A 16245-nucleotide genomic window follows, 5' to 3' on the forward strand; every position below is an offset into this window, starting at 1 on the left:
CTCTCTAAAACTTTTAAATATTGAATTTTATCATTGCAATTGATACTTTAAAATAACTAATATTACATAAACACGAATTTCAAAACATAATAATAAAATTACTAGTTTTTAGTTGTAAGTATAAATTTTAAAATCTCCATGTATATTTTAAAAATAAACTACCGTTAGAGTCATCATCACTTAATAACGTTAATTTTTTAATGTTGCAAATAGTGTTGTGGAGTGTTGACACGTGTTTTGTGTCCATATAAATCTTCTCTTTCTTCTTTCCCCCTCTCCCGTCTCCATGATCATTTCACTCCATCTCCAATCCTCGCTAGTGGCCACTGCATCCCATCTTTTGCAACACAACAATGAGAAACATAACCACAAAGGGAGGGCATTTGCTAGTTTCTTAAAATCAAGACACAACAAAACACAACTCAGTAGTAAATTATAATTATAGTAATTAATTAATTGATAAATTACCCGAAATCTGTTACAGCAACTAAGATAACATAAAGACGCTCTAGGACTTGAGGGAAGCCCAACTACACAAGCACAAATTTTCTATAGCGTTCATAACTTGGCAATCATAAGCTTTCGGAAATGAAAATGTTTCCTTTGTCCAACAACCAGATGGCTAACACAGAAACCAGAGGGACAAAAAATGCTACTGAAAGAAATGTCAATTTTCTGCAACTTGCAAGCTTATCTGCCGAAATAGATGATGCGGCTTGAGATTTTGAGCTTGCAATTTCTTCACCCACCTAATAGTTGAAACAAAAAAAGGAAAAGACTTTAGGATCTGAGGAAAATTAAGTTTGTACCTGTAAATTAGCTTTTTACTCTATCAATGCAAGGTGAACTTCTTCACATTGTAATGTTTCCAAAGCAGTATGTAAAAATCCATCCAGTAAAATGATGGTAGAAAGTATAACATTGAAAGAAACCAATTGGTTCTGGATACATGTTGGGCATTTTGGTCAACTTTGTCAGTTACCATTGTAAGCATCCTTGGTTAGATAAGAGTTTTTACATTCTAGACATGTAATTTCAAATTCTAAAATAAGTTGTCTTATGTTTATATTCTGATTATAGCATGGCAAACATAAAAAGGCTTGAGAAGGGAAAGCAGAGTTCTGTAGACTCTTTTCATGGTAGTATTCAGGAAGAACGTAATCATGTTATGGAGGGAAAGGGAAGATGAATTACAAGATATAGACAAGGTACATTGTTATTACATACACTAATGAAACAGTAAATGAGATAAAATCTACAGATATGAGCGGGAAGATCAGAGTGTTATGTTTACGTAACACACGTGGGAGAATTGGTTAAAGGTGATAGCCACGTGGCAAGCAATGCAAAGAATAATGAATTGCACAAAAGTTCACGTATGAGGAGAAAGAGCATAAAATTGCGGGGATTTATTCAGTGAGGACATGTGTGGTATGACTCTTTTCTCTGCAATCTTTTTCTCTTACATTTCTCTCTGTCCCCTTTTCCTGACCTAACCTCTCTTTTTGGATGTTAGGATATTTATCCTATTTTATCATCATTATAGTGTGTCAAGGGTTACCCTATTTATCATGATTATATTGTGTCTAGAATTATTTTACAGTTTCAATCTTAAGTTGCTATCAGAGCGGGTCGATCCCGCTCTGGTTTCTGTCTCGTAATATATATTTGTCCGGCGCCACAGTTCTTCGTCGCCCGCCACCGTCCGCCGTTGCCCGCCGCCGACCACCTTCCGGCCACCGTCGCCGCCAGCCACCTTCCGGCCACCGCCGCCGCCCGCCGTTGCCGGCCACCGTCGTCCATCACTGTCACAGTTTCCTTCGTCTAAACCCTTAGGGTTTTCTTGTTCCTCGCTGGTACTATTCGTCTTCTTCAGAAATGGCGTCTGGCAGTACTCTTTCCTTCTCTGGAAGTTCATCAATTACCTCCACTTCCACTTCTATGTTTTCTGAGGATGAATATCAAGAGTATTTAAGGTTAAAGTCTAACAGCTTGGCACAACCATCTCAATCTCCCAATACATCAACCGCCTGCATTTCTCAATCTATGGAAGGTCAAAATTCATGGGTAATTGACTCAGGTGCTTCTGATCACATTTCTGGTGATACCTCTTTGTTCTCATCTATTTCCTTTCGAGAAAAACCTCATTTCATAACCCTTGCAAATGGATCTAAAACTTCTTCCAAAGGAGTCGGTCATGTTTCTTTATCTCCATCCCTCAATCTCAACTCAGTCCTTTTTGTCCCTAATTGTCCTTTTAATTTAATTTCCTTAAGTCAGTTGACTAAAATGTTAAATTGTTCAATAACCTTTGATCATGAATCTTTTGTTATACAGGAGCGTGGTTCGGGGAGACAGATTGGAGAAGGATATGAAGCTGGCGGATTATACCATTTTGGATCTCGTCCAAGGGTGTCCTGTGTTGCTGCTCCTAATCCTAAAGTGCTACATGATCGACTTGGCCATCCTCATTTGTCCAAATTAAAAAAGATGTGTCCTGAACTTAGTGGTCTCCAAACCTTAGAATGTGAGTCATGTCAATTAGGAAAACATGTTAGATCTTCCTTTCCTAAAAGGTCTCAATCAATATGTAATTCTAGTTTTTCCATCATCCATTCTGATATATGGGGACCTAGTCGTATCTCCTCCTTTGGTTTTAGATATTTTGTTACCTTTATTGATGAATATTCAAGATGTACTTGGGTTTATCTTATGAAAAATCGTTTTGAATTGTTAGCTATCTTTACATCCTTTTTGAATGAAATCAAGAATCAATTTGGTCAAGTAATCAAAATATTAAGAAGTGATAATGCAAAAGAGTATTTCTCATCCTCCTTTTCTACCATCTTGAGTTCCCATGGTATCTTACATCAGTCTACTTGTCCTCATACACCACAGCAAAATGGTATAGCAGAACGAAAAAATAGACACTTGGTTGAAACTGCTCGTACCCTTTTGCTTGGTGCCCATATTCCTGTCCATCATTGGGGGGATGCCATCTTAACTGCATGTTATCTTATTAATAGGATGCCCTCCTCCTCTCTTAATAATAAAGTCCCTTTCTCCATTTTGTTTCCTAATGATCCTCTCTTTCATACATCTCCCCGAGTGTTTGGCTGTGTATGTTTTGTTCATGACATGTCTCCAGGACTAGACAAACTCTCCGCTCGCGCTCTCAAATGTGTCTTCTTAGGCTATTCTCGACTTCAAAAAGGATATCGGTGTTACTCTCCTGAAACTAAGAAGTATTACATGTCTGCCAATGTCACATTCTTTGAACAGACTCCTTACTTCTCTCCATCTGTTCAGGATGTTTCTATCCTCCAGCAGGTCCTTCCTATTCCAATGGCTGAGTCAAATAGCTCCACTGTCTCTGTCATTCCAAGTCTTGATCACAATCCTTCTACACCTGTTTCTCCACATACTGAGATCATCCTACACAGGGCCCCAATGGATAGTCCACCTCCCCAAAACAATGGTGAATCTCCTACTTCAGATTCTTCTCCCTCGTCACCTCCTCCCATGCCTCCTGGTGCAAATGATTCAGCATGGCCTATTGCCCTCAGAAAAGGTACTCGTTCCACTCGAAACCCTCATCCCATTTATAATTTTCTAAGCTATCATCGATTGTCGCCCTCCTATTTTTCTCTTTTATCCTCAGTGTCCTCTGTTGTTATACCAAAGAATGTGAAAGAAGCACTTGATCATCCTGGATGACGACAAGCTATGATTGCAGAAATGCAGGCTCTTGATCACAGTAATACTTGGGAGCTGGTGCCTCTTCCCCCAGGAAAAAAGGCGGTTGGTTGTCGATGGGTGTATGCAGTTAAAGTTGGCCCTGATGGTGAAATTGATCGGCTCAAAGCTCGGCTTGTTGCAAAAGGTTACACTCAGGTTTATGGTCTTGATTATTGTGACACTTTCTCTCCTGTAGCCAAGATGACTACTATTCGTCTCTTCTTTGCCATGGCAGCCATTCGTCACTGGCCACTTCATCAATTGGATATCAAAAATGCCTTCCTACATGGTGATCTTGAGGAAGAAGTTTATATGGAGCAACCTCCTGGGTTTGTTGCTCAGGGGGAGTCTGGTATGGTATGCAAATTGCATCGATCTCTATATGGCCTCAAGCAATCCCCACGTGCTTGGTTTGGAAAGTTTAGCTCCATTGTTCAAAAATTTGGGCTAAAACGCAGTGAAGCAGATCATTCAGTTTTTTATTGTCATTCTTCTCTCGGGAAATGTGTTTACTTAATAGTATATGTTGATGATATTGTCATTACAGGAAATGATGTTGTTGGAATATCTCAACTAAAAGAGTACTTGTGTAGACATTTTCAAACCAAGGATCTTGGAAGTCTCAAATACTTCTTAGGCATTGAAGTAGCGCAATCAAAAGATGGAGTTGTAATCTCCCAAAGGAAGTATGCTCTTGATATATTACAAGAAACAGGCATGATTGATTGTAGACCGGTAGACAGTCCCATGGACCCAAACCAGAAATTAAGGACAGAAGAAGGTGAATTATTCTCCGATCCAGAGAGGTATAGGAGGCTGGTTGGAAAACTGATTTATCTCACTATTACAAGGCCAGATCTATCCTTTGCAGTTGGAGTGGTTAGTCAGTTCATGCAGGCTCCATGTGTTGACCATTGGAATGCTCTCATTCGCATTCTAAGGTATGTAAAGAAGGCTCCCGGGCAAGGATTGTTATATGAAGATAAAGGAAGCATTCAGGTCTCTGGGTATTGTGATGCAGATTGGGCAGGTTCACCTATTGATAGACGGTCTACTACAGGATATTGTGTTTTTCTGGGAGGAAACATTATTTCATGGAAAAGTAAGAAACAGAATGTAGTAGCTCGATCAACCGCGGAAGCCGAGTATAGGGCAATGGCATCACTAACATGTGAACTTATATGGGTGAAACAATTCCTTCAAGAGGTTAAATTTTGTGACATCCATGCTATGAAGATGTATTGCGACAATCAAGCTGCTCTCCACATTGCATCAAATCCAGTGTTTCACGAGAGGACTAAACATATAGAAATTGATTGTCATTTTGTTCGTGAAAAGTTGTTGACCAAAGAAATATGTACTGAGTTTATTGGGTCAAACGATCAACTCGCAAATGTATTGACCAAGTCATTAAGGGGTCCTCGGATTGAGTTTATTTGTTCCAAGCTTGGTACATACAATTTGTATGCTCCAGCTTGAGGGAGAGTGTTAGGATATTTATCCTATTTTATCATCATTATAGTGTGTCAAGGGTTACCCTATTTATCATGATTATATTGTGTTTAAGATTACCCTATTTATCATGATTATATTGTGTCTAGGGTTACCCTATTTATCATGTACTTGTGTATCAATTTATTCATATAAATAGAAGATTGTGAGAGGGATCAATCAAGCCCTCTAGAATTATTTTACAGTTTCAATCTTAAGTCTGGAAATGTATATTGCCAAAGAGAAGATACAAAATCTTTCCAATAGTTAGCAAGAAGTAATAATAACTAATTCCATACACTAATATTTCATTTTCTAATAATAGACTTTGGTTTTGGAGATTAATTTACTTATTTTTATCTTGCATAGCTATACTCCTCTTTGGGAAATCATCGATCATAGATGGGACAACCAATTGCATAGGCCATTACATGTTGCAGGCTATTATCTAACCCATGTTGCACTATGATGCTAAGTTCAAAGCTGATTATGAGGTGAAACGTGGAATGTATGATTGTTTGGATAGGTTGGTGGGAGACATTGATCAGATCACTAAGATTGACTCTCAAATTGAAAGTTTCAAGAGAAAATCTAGATTTTATGGTATTCCAATAGCTCAATGTGAATTCAAAACCAAAACTCCATCACTATGGTGGGAATCATATGGTGATGAACATCCAAAATTACAAAGATTTGCAATTAGAGTATTGAGTTTGACTTGTAGTTCATCCAGATGTGAACGTCACTGAAGTGCTTTTGAAAGGGTAAGAATTCCTATCTATGAAATTGATTTTATAATTATCTTTTAGAGGCTAGTATAAGGTGTTAATTAATTTAGTAATTATTTTGGTCCACACCAAGAAAAGAAATCGTCTACAACAAAAGAACATGAATGATTTGTAATGGCTAATTCAAGATTGACGAAGAAGGGTGTTAGGAAGATAAAGGACTGCAACATTGATGATCTTTGCTTCTGGCGATGAATGGACTGTGGAGGAAAATGAAGCAAGTTCTAGATGCTTCATATGAAGACATCTAAGTTCAAGTTGGAGAGAATGAATATGCTAGTAGAGGTGGTGTTGTTGCACCTATGGATGATTTGGAGACATCTTAGTTCAAGATTCTTATTTTTGTTAATTTATTTGAAACAACCTCTAGAATCTTCTAACAACTTCTAGTAATACATTTAATATACTACCTACAACTCTCAATATTGCATTTAATCTAACTAAAAACAGATTGCTTTACTAAATTTGTTGCTCTTTCATTGTTCTGGGGCAAAATTTAACACTTAGTGCACAATAGAGCATATAGAGAAGCTTATTTTATTTTTCTTCTTATTTTCTTTCTCTACAAGTGGTTTTGGAGAAAATTTCCTAAGTAGACCCTGAATGTAACACCTACATTTTACGTAATAAGCATACCTACAAATTAAAAAGAAAAGGCTGACAAATAAGTACCTGCCTGAAAGGCGGCATTAAAGTGATCTATTACTTCCTCATCCGAGGACTTAGCACAGCTATCATTGCTTGAGTCAATGTTGGAAGCTTGATCTTCGTTTCTGTTGTTCAGTCCATAGTTGCACGTATGTAAAGATCCATCAATTTTAGTATTCTTTAACTTTTGTACCAAATGTTTATTTTCCTGTTTTAAAGCAAGTAACTGCAAGAAGAACAATGATAGGAAATCCAATGTCCCTGTTAGTGTATAATTCATAAAAAGTTGAATAATAACTCCAGAGTTATTTGAAAAGAAATAATAAATCGACAAACATAATCATAACTTCAAAATTATCATGTTACATTTTTTCGATTTCTTATTCTGTTCCAAGGAAAAATACTGATTTATTAGCCAAACAAATCCAATTGAGTACACATATCTTTAAAGGACCTAAATATTAGTTTTCTCTTAAAGAAACCATTGAAACTAGAGTTCAAAACCCACAAATTTCTTGAGTCATTACCTGGTTATTGATGTGCTCCCTTTCAGCAGCTAATTGCATTACCATATCCATGATAAGTTTGGTTTTAGTATCAATTTCTTTTGCCCTTGAAAAACTTGTATGGCTAGCTTGATCCAAAGATGTTTTCAAGCATATTGTTCTGGACCTAAGGAGATCCAATTCTTTATTAAGTTCTAAGTTTGTTTGAGATAGCACAAAACATTTCTCAGCAGCACTTTCATTATTACTTTCGGCTTTTGAAACCTTTGACTTCAGCTCTTCAATTAATATTTCCATATCCCATATAGCTGTGTATAACATGTTCTGCTGTTCTTGACTTGCTTCAGAAGATGCCTTTGCAGTCTGTAGTTGGATATCTAATTCCCTTAGTTGCTTCTCAAGTGAACCAACCTTTTTTTCTGCAGTGCTAGCACTCCCTTTAAGAAAATTCATCTCTTCAGTAAGTTCCACGTTGGTCTCAGTTAGCTGTGTAACCTTGGCTTCTGCACTCTCAGCCCTATTTAATGCAATGTCAATGTTTTCTCTTAGAGACTCAACAAAATTTTCCATTTCAATTTGATGTTCATGGTATGCTTCATTCTCTGCAATCGCATTATTAATCTGAAGCTCAAAATCCTTTCTCTCCTTCTCAAGAAATTTCACTTTTTCCCTCAAAGCCAACACATCAGATTTTTCCTTAGTACTCTCGACATTACATGTCTCAAGCTTATCTAAAGCAGCATCTTTAGCCTTGATTTGCTCCATCAAATTTTGAACTGTTGATCTCAACTCATTTTCTCGTTGCATAGAACTACTGAGATTGAACTCAGTTACTTGAAGACGTCCCATTATACCTTTAGAAATCCCCATTAACACCTCTGCAGCATTGTCTGCCTCAAGAAATCTTCCCCAAACTACTTCTGCTGCTTCTTCCATATAAAATGCCACTTGTTCTGTGTAACGGAGTTTCAACTTTAGGTCCTCATTGTCTTTTGACTCTGCTAACTTCCTTTCAAGAGCTACCTCCCTCGCAAAAGATTTCTCAAGCATTTGCAGAATATATCTTCGTTGTTCAACCATCTGATAATTGGATTTTGCTTTCACATCTGAAAGTTGACCATTTCCTGATAAATTCAAGGCCTTCCCCGTTTCGCCTGTTTACATGGATGACTAAGAAAGGTAAACAGTCATCCCAAACTTGGAAAAGAACTGCACGCTCAGTATAAATGTCAGAAAAAAAAAATATTTTAGTAAGAATTCCAACTTACAATTCTCATTTCTATAAGCATCCATGGTTTTCTGTAACTGGGATGATTGCATTTTCAACTCCATTAACTGCTGTTGAAACTGTTTCACAGACTCTTCGGAGTCATGCAATTTTTTGTCCATCATAAGGAAAACCTCGGTCAAATGTCTGCACGAAAATATTTTTTGACGAGCAATAACAATTTCTTCCTGGAGAGCGTCCATGAAACTGTCAAGCTCTCTTACCTCAGAATCCAAAATACCAGCCAATAAATCAAATGACATTGCCTTCTCAAATAATTGTGCCAAGATGCTGTTATTCTTTGAATCCATTGCTTCAAGATCACTTTCCTCGCTTAATAAATAAATATAAAGCACATGCAAATTCATCAGCTTCTCAGTAAAATAGGCTAGTCGATAATCTATTTCCGTTAAAGCTTGCAGGGATAACTCTTCTTGCTCATCGTTTTCTTTTGTTGAGAAACCCTGAAGTTCGTAGGGTTTTCCAAAAGCTGAATCTACAGCGTAAAAGTGACCTTCATCTTTTTTACCAAATTCATCCATTGGTGGTCTGTAGTTTTTCAGCCTCTCCTGAAAATAAGGTAGAAATGAGACCTTTGGTAGAAGAACAAAGCCACCATACCTATGTACTAATTTAACACACAAAAGAGATAGCACAATTGTCTAGTTAATTCACGACTTGTTTCTTTCAAGACCATAAAGTAAAAGAACAAAGGCAAAGCACGAGAAATGAGGAATAAGATAAATTAATAAAAAAACCAATTTTCATCATTTTCAAATACATAATTACGTGTTGAATAACAAGTAAAATATTTAAAGCATATATTATCCCTTCAACGTAATTAATTATATAGTAAATATTTTATTATTATTAATGTATATTAAAAGGTAAGTTTTTAATATAATCAATTATATATATTAAAGAATTAATAATATTTATGTTTTTTTGTTATCATAAAATAATATTATTAGAATAATCAGTAAAAGTAAAATATTTAAAAATAAGTAGTTATATTTTTTTATTCTAAATAATATTACTTTTTCTTTATGTTATTTTACTTAATGCTCGATCATCCAATACAAACGAAGTGTAAGCCAATGTCTCAAAAGTACTAACACTAATAAAGTAAAGCAACAATAGTTAGCATTTGGTAATTAGCATGCAATAGTTCAGATATTTTCTATCAACAAAAAGGATATATTTGATATAGAAGTACCTAAAGTGCTCCAAACCATATACAACTTATATACAACCTATGATTAAGTCTTCATTGTTCCACATCCATAAGTCCTTCCTTTCTTTATGTAATAAAATTCTTTGAATCTCTTGCATGAACACATCAACTTGATCTTTTTCCCACTCAAACCATTCCCATCTCCACTTCATACACCACTCCCATGTACTCTCATTCCATCTTCCAACCTCCCCAACTTTTCATTTTGTTATTCAAGTTTGCATATAATCAAGGGAATCTCAACTGAAGTGGTTCCTCACCTTTCCACACACATCACAAAATTCATTATTTGATCTAGGTCTCTCATTCAACCATGTCCATTATCCATACTTGCAGCCTAGTATTTCCTTCCACTAACCTTGGTTTTTCACTCCTAGTCTTCACTTCCACTCTGCGAGCAGGGCACTTTTAAATTTGTTTATAATTCCTGGTCCTCTTTCCTCCTTTGGTTTATATGTGTTCTCCCTTTCAATTCACGTTGTATTCCTACCTTGTGATCCCCAGCCTCAAAGAAAGTTCCACTGGAGCCTTTAAAAAGGACAGATAGTACAAGGAAATTGTTGTACTAACATTTTTATTAGGCACACCGGTCCGCAAAAGACAAATCTTCCTTTCCACCAAGACAATCTTTTCTTGATTTTATTCTCAACCGGCACCAAAAGATTTGCTTCGTAGGATTTTTCCCAACAATAATTCCCAGGTATGTGAAGGGTACATTTATTATCCTGCAGTTTAATATTTTGGAGTACCTATCTAGTTCCCCTTTGTCTATACCCAACTCCCCAACCTTACTCTTACGGAAGTTAACCATAGGCCTAATGCAAATTCAAAACATGTCATCTGCAAATTGCAACATATTCACTTCTAATTCATTTTTCCCCACCTTCAAACCTTCTAGCATAATTTTCTCAGTAGCCTGTCTATCCAACCCAGCCAACCTTTCCATAACAATTAAGAACAAAAGAGGTGCTAACGGGTCCCCTTGTGTTAATCCTCTACTTGGTTTAGACTCTTTAGATGATTTTCTGTTCACTAGAATCGATATGGTGGATGATTCCGTACATCCCTCCATCCATGTAAACAATTTACTACAAAAGTCTAGTCTTTCTTTCTAACATGTACTAAAGGAAATCTCAACTCATAGAGTTGTAAACTTTTTCTTAATCCACTTTTACAATCACACATTTCTCCTTTTTACATGTAGCCTCTTCCACTTCTTCATTCTAAAGTTCACATTATTCCTCATAAATCTAAACTAATTTGATCATTTATAAAAGGCTCAGAAAGAAGAATTTGATGAAGGTGCAGTGAGGAATTTGTATGCTCTCATTTATTTTCAGTATTCACTGAAAACATATAAAGAAAGTCTTGGTAAGAAGAATTTGATATCATGAGGAATTTGTATGCTCTTATTCACTGAAAACATAAAGAGAAAGTATCGGTATCATCATGATTCCCTTCTATTTCCCAATGAGAAAAACATATAAATTGATGTTGTTAACAAGCCTGTAAGATATCAAAGAAATGCACAAAAAGAGAAAAAGTGAAGTGCAAGATGCTTGGTAGCAGAAGAATTTCTTTTAATTAGAATGGTAGTAATTTTAAGAATCAATTAAACTTGTTTGTTTCTTTACAAGTTGCTTTTATTCACCTCTAGGTTTCATATGAATTTCAAGAACCCAAAACATGTAGCATTTCATCCTATACTAACCTCGCCTTTTTCCTTTTCCTGGTATCACGGGACTCGAGATATATGGTAAAAAGATAAAAGTAGAAACATCTAAGGAATTTGGTTGCCTGGTTTCTTTTTCTACAACTCACTACTAGTTGTCATCTTCTTCCCCTCTTCTAATTAATTAAAAAATAATTACCAACAGAAACACCACAACCAAAATTATAAAAATTGAGCTTATGCAATATTTCCTCTTCACAACCAAAATTATAAAAATTGAGTCGTATGCAATATTTCCTCTTCACCTCTTCAAGCTCTTTAAACATCCATAGCACAAGACAAGAAAAGTTGAAACACAACAGTAGTTCAACTAAAAATACATTTCATTTCGTTTCAAACAGAGCCAATTTCACAACTGAAACACCTATTCCGAATTCCTTCCTATCTTAAGAACATAAACCATAGGATAACCTGAGTTTCCTAACAAAATCAACACACAACACAAATCCTTCATGATAACCCCAAAATCGCCACAATAAAATTGCACATTCAGTTTACATCAATAAGAATGTAAAATTTAAAGAAACAAACCCCCACCCCAGTGACTATCCTCAACAAAGCTCCTAACTTGATCATTCCAAAACATGAAATGCTAAGAAAAGAATGAACCGCTCCATTTCCAACAATGGAGCACATAAGGCCCAAAAGTCGCACTAAATTATAAAGTGGGAACTAAGAAATTGAGTCATACCTTTGTCAAAATGCTTCGGGGTCTTCGTATTAGTTCGCTCTGATGATAATATTGAAGAAACTTGACTTAACAAAAGCCCACATGAAAATTCTGCTAGATAGTGTTTCTGAGCCTCCTAACTACCACTCATTTTGAAATTACTGTTATATAAGGGTCACTTTTCCCATTCCTCAAAGCAAAACTAAATAAATGAAGGTATTTCTTCTGTTCCAACCTGTGTTGATCGATGAGGTGTAAGAGGAAGAACCAAAAGTGCAAAAAGCAAAGTGGTCAACCTAGTGCGGGGGAGCGCTGTTTGTTGCGATCTGACAAATCAAAGACCTGAATTGGGGTGTACATTAATATTGACTTCGAATAATTGGGTTTGAGAAACAACACAAAACAAAGCTGTACTCACAACTAGATAGATAAGACACAAACCAATGGCTAAGACCAAAGGTTAAGTGTTTTTGTCTTTGTGGGTCTATCAGGGTTCAGGCTGGATTCAGACAACTTTGGTTTGTTTTCATCATTGTTGTTTTTAATGCTATATATAAGATGTTTCAATTTCATATTGGGTATATTTGTAAAAAGTGTAATGTGTGATTAATTAAATAAATAAAAACTTAATTAAGTTTTGAGTACATGATCATTTTTGAAATTCTCTATTTAGTTTCTATTAAATTTTTCAGATCCTCAAAATTTTAAAATATTTTAATTAAATCTCTTAAATTTTTCTTAAATATGTGATATAATAGTTTCTTGCACAGTTATTTTCTCTAAATATGGTCATATAGTATTTTGTTATAAGAAAATATGAACATTACAATTATTGTTTGAGAATTTGTTATATTTAAAGAAAATTACTTTTAAATTTAACTAAACTTATAAAATTACAAAATTTAAAATCACAAAATTATTAAATTATAAAATTAAAATTATAAAAATATAATCTATAAAATTATAAGATTATAAAATTTTAAAGTTATAAAATTATAAAGTTTATAGAAAAAAGAAGAGTTCCTATTAAATTTTTTTATTTATTGATAATTTTATAATTATAAGGTTATGATTTTATCCAATTTACATCTTTTATTCTTTGGAACATGAACAATTTGTTGATGATAATGTTTATAATTTTATTGTTATTGAGACACATGGGAGAAGCTTATGAGATAAATTTAAGTCTTAGTATGCTTCTAAGTTAAAAACTAGCAAATTGTACTTATTAAAAAATTTTGTAAAGTTAAAATAAAAGAAAGAAACTCTTCTTTCAAATCACTTAATTTCATCGCTTAATTTGAGAGATGTTAGGATCAAATACCAGGTTTTCTATTGTTTCAAAGACACCATGATGTACAAATGCATGCTCCAACATAACATATTTAATGAGTTATTGTAACTTTAGTATTCCATTTGTTTGTTCTGACATTTTCCAAAGGAGGATGAATTGAAATCATATTCGAAAATGTTACTTCATACACTTTTGTTTCTTTTCATGTAGTTTTTTCCAAATTTGATAGATTATTGAATAACTCATAATTATTAGAAAATAACTCATAATTTTACAAATAAAATAAATTTATAATATAATTAAGTATATATTTGATCTTATTATTTTTTAAATTAAATTAAATTTAAAATCATTTAAACTTGTTTTAATAAAGTTTATTGAAATTTATTATTTTTAAATTTATTTTATTATCAGTAATCAAATCTCTACTAAAGTATTTATTAATGTATAGTTTTTGGTAACCAATTCTCTAGTCTCATCTTTAGAATATATATAACTCTACGTTAGTCAATATCTTTTAGTGGAGATGAGGTTGGGTTATTGAGATTCCTTCATATGTGGAAAATAAGCTACAATAATGTAACCTTGTAACTCGTAATCTCACATGTAACTTGTAACTTATAACTTGTAACATATAACTTGTAACTTGTAACTTCTAACTTCTAATTTCTAACTTCTAACATGTGACTTGTGACCAGTAACCTATAACTTGTAACCTGTAACATGTAACATGTGACCTGTGACCTTTGACTTGTAACATGTGACCTATAACCTGTGGCCTATAACAAGTAACTTGTATCATGTAACATGTATCCTGTATCCTGTATCATGTAGCATGTAGCATGTAACATGTATCTTGTAACCTGTATGCTATAACATGTATCCAATAAATGTAATCTATAACATGTAACCTATAACCTATAACATATATGTTGTATCATGTATTTGTAACCTATAACCTATAACCTGTAACCTATAACATGTAACGTTTAACCTGTAACCTGTAACCTGTAACATTTAACCTGTAACCTTTAAATTTAACCTGTAACATTTAACTTGTAACTTGTAATATGTAACATATAACATGTAACCTGTAACCTTTAACATGTACCCTGTAACATATAACCTGTAACTTGTAACTTGTAACCGGTAACATGTAACTTGTAACCTTTAACCTGTAATCTTTAACCTGTAACCTGTAAACTACAACCCATAACCTGTAACCTATAACCTATGACTTGTCACTTGTAACTTGTAACATATAACCTCTAAGTTATGACCTGTGACCTGCGACTTGTAACCTGTAACATACAACCTGTAACCTATAACATGTAACCTATAATTTATAATTTCTAAATTATAACCTGTAACCTGTAACATGTAACCTATAACTTGGAACATGTAACCTATACACTGTAACTTGTAACCTATAACCCGAAACCTGTAACATGTAACCTATAATTGGTAACATGTAACCTATAACCTACAACCGGTAACCTGTAACCTACAACTCGAACCTACAACCAGAACCTGTAATCTATAACCTCTAACTTATAACCTCTAACCTCTAACCTATATCCTATAACCTGTAACCTGTAACCTGTAACCTGTAACCTGTAACCTGTAACCTGTAACCTGTAACCTGTAACCTGTAACCTGTAACCTGTAACCTGTAACTTGTAACCTGTAACCTGTAACATGTAACATGTAACCTATAATTTGTAACCTGTAACCAGTAACATGTAATCAGTAACTTGTAACCTTTAACCTCTAACCTACCCTAACCTGTAACCTACCTCTAACCTATACCCTGTAATCTGTTATCTGTAACCTGTATCCTGTAACCTATAACTTGTAACATTTAACCTTTAACTTTGTAACTTGTAACTTATAACCTGTACCCTATAACTTTTAACCTATAACATGTAACTTGCAACTTCTAACTTGTAACCTACAACTGGTAACCTGTAACCTATAACCTGTAACCTATAACCTGTAACCTATAACCTGTAACCTATAATCGTTAACCTGTAACCTATAACATGTAACCTGTAACATGTACTGTAACCTATAACCTCTAACCTGAACCTATGACCTGTAACATATAACATGTAACATGTAACTTGTAAACTGTAAATTGTAACTGGTAACATGCGACCTGTAACATATAACTTGTAACCTATAACTGGTAACCTGTAATCGGTAACCTGTAACCTGTAACCTGTAACCTGTAACCTGTAACCTGTAACCTGTAACCTGTAAGATGTAACATGTAACATGTAACCTGTTACTTGTAAATTCTAACCTGTAACCTGTAACCTGTATCATGTATCGTGTAACTTGTAACCAGTAAAGTCTAACATGTAACCTGTAACCTGTAACCTATAACTTGCTACCTTCAACCTGTAACTTGTATCATGTAACCTATAACGTGTAACATGTAACCTATAACATTTAACCTTAACTTTGTAACGTGTAAATTATAACCTGTACCCTATGACGTGTAATGTGTAACCTGTAACATATAACTTGTAACCTATAACAGGTAACCTGTAATCGGTAACCTGTAACCTTTAACCTATAACCTCTAACCTCTAACCTGTAACTTGTAACTTGTAACCTGTAGCCTGTAGCCTGTAGCCTGTAGCCTATAGCCTATAGCCTGTAGCCTGTAGCCTGTAGCCTGTAGCCTGTAGCCTGTAGCCTGTAGCCTGTAGCCTGTAGCCTGTAGCCTGTAGCCTGTAGCATGTAGCTTGTAGCATGTACCATGTATCTTGTACCCTATACCCTATAGTCTGTCGTTTGTACCTTGTACCCTCTAACCTGTAACCTATAACCTGTAGCATGTAGCTTGTAGCCTGTAACTTGTAACCTATA

The 16245-nt window shown here is 34.7% G+C and overlaps 1 protein-coding gene across 2 annotated transcripts; it reads right to left on the reverse strand.

Moving 5' to 3' along the window:
* Positions 1 to 429: 429 nt before the first annotated feature.
* LOC108336030 (WPP domain-interacting tail-anchored protein 2) lies at positions 430 to 12582 on the reverse strand. 2 transcript variants are annotated; one of them, XM_017572320.1, is made up of 5 exons: positions 12096 to 12582; positions 8440 to 9007; positions 7193 to 8325; positions 6694 to 6891; positions 430 to 749 (listed from the first exon to the last, which is right to left on the reverse strand). In XM_017572320.1, the coding sequence occupies exons 2-5, from the start codon at positions 8978 to 8980 to the stop codon at positions 573 to 575; spliced, it is 2049 nt and encodes a 682-aa protein (XP_017427809.1). In that variant the 5' UTR covers positions 8981 to 9007; positions 12096 to 12582; the 3' UTR covers positions 430 to 572. The 2 variants fall into 2 exon arrangements, with proteins under 2 accessions (XP_017427809.1, XP_017427811.1); XM_017572322.2 differs by having other exon boundaries at positions 6690 to 6891.
* Between the last annotated feature and the right edge of the window lie 3663 nt (positions 12583 to 16245).

This window comes from Vigna angularis, chromosome 10 (assembly GCF_016808095.1).
Source record: "Vigna angularis cultivar LongXiaoDou No.4 chromosome 10, ASM1680809v1, whole genome shotgun sequence".
Taxonomy (NCBI): domain Eukaryota; kingdom Viridiplantae; phylum Streptophyta; class Magnoliopsida; order Fabales; family Fabaceae; genus Vigna; species Vigna angularis.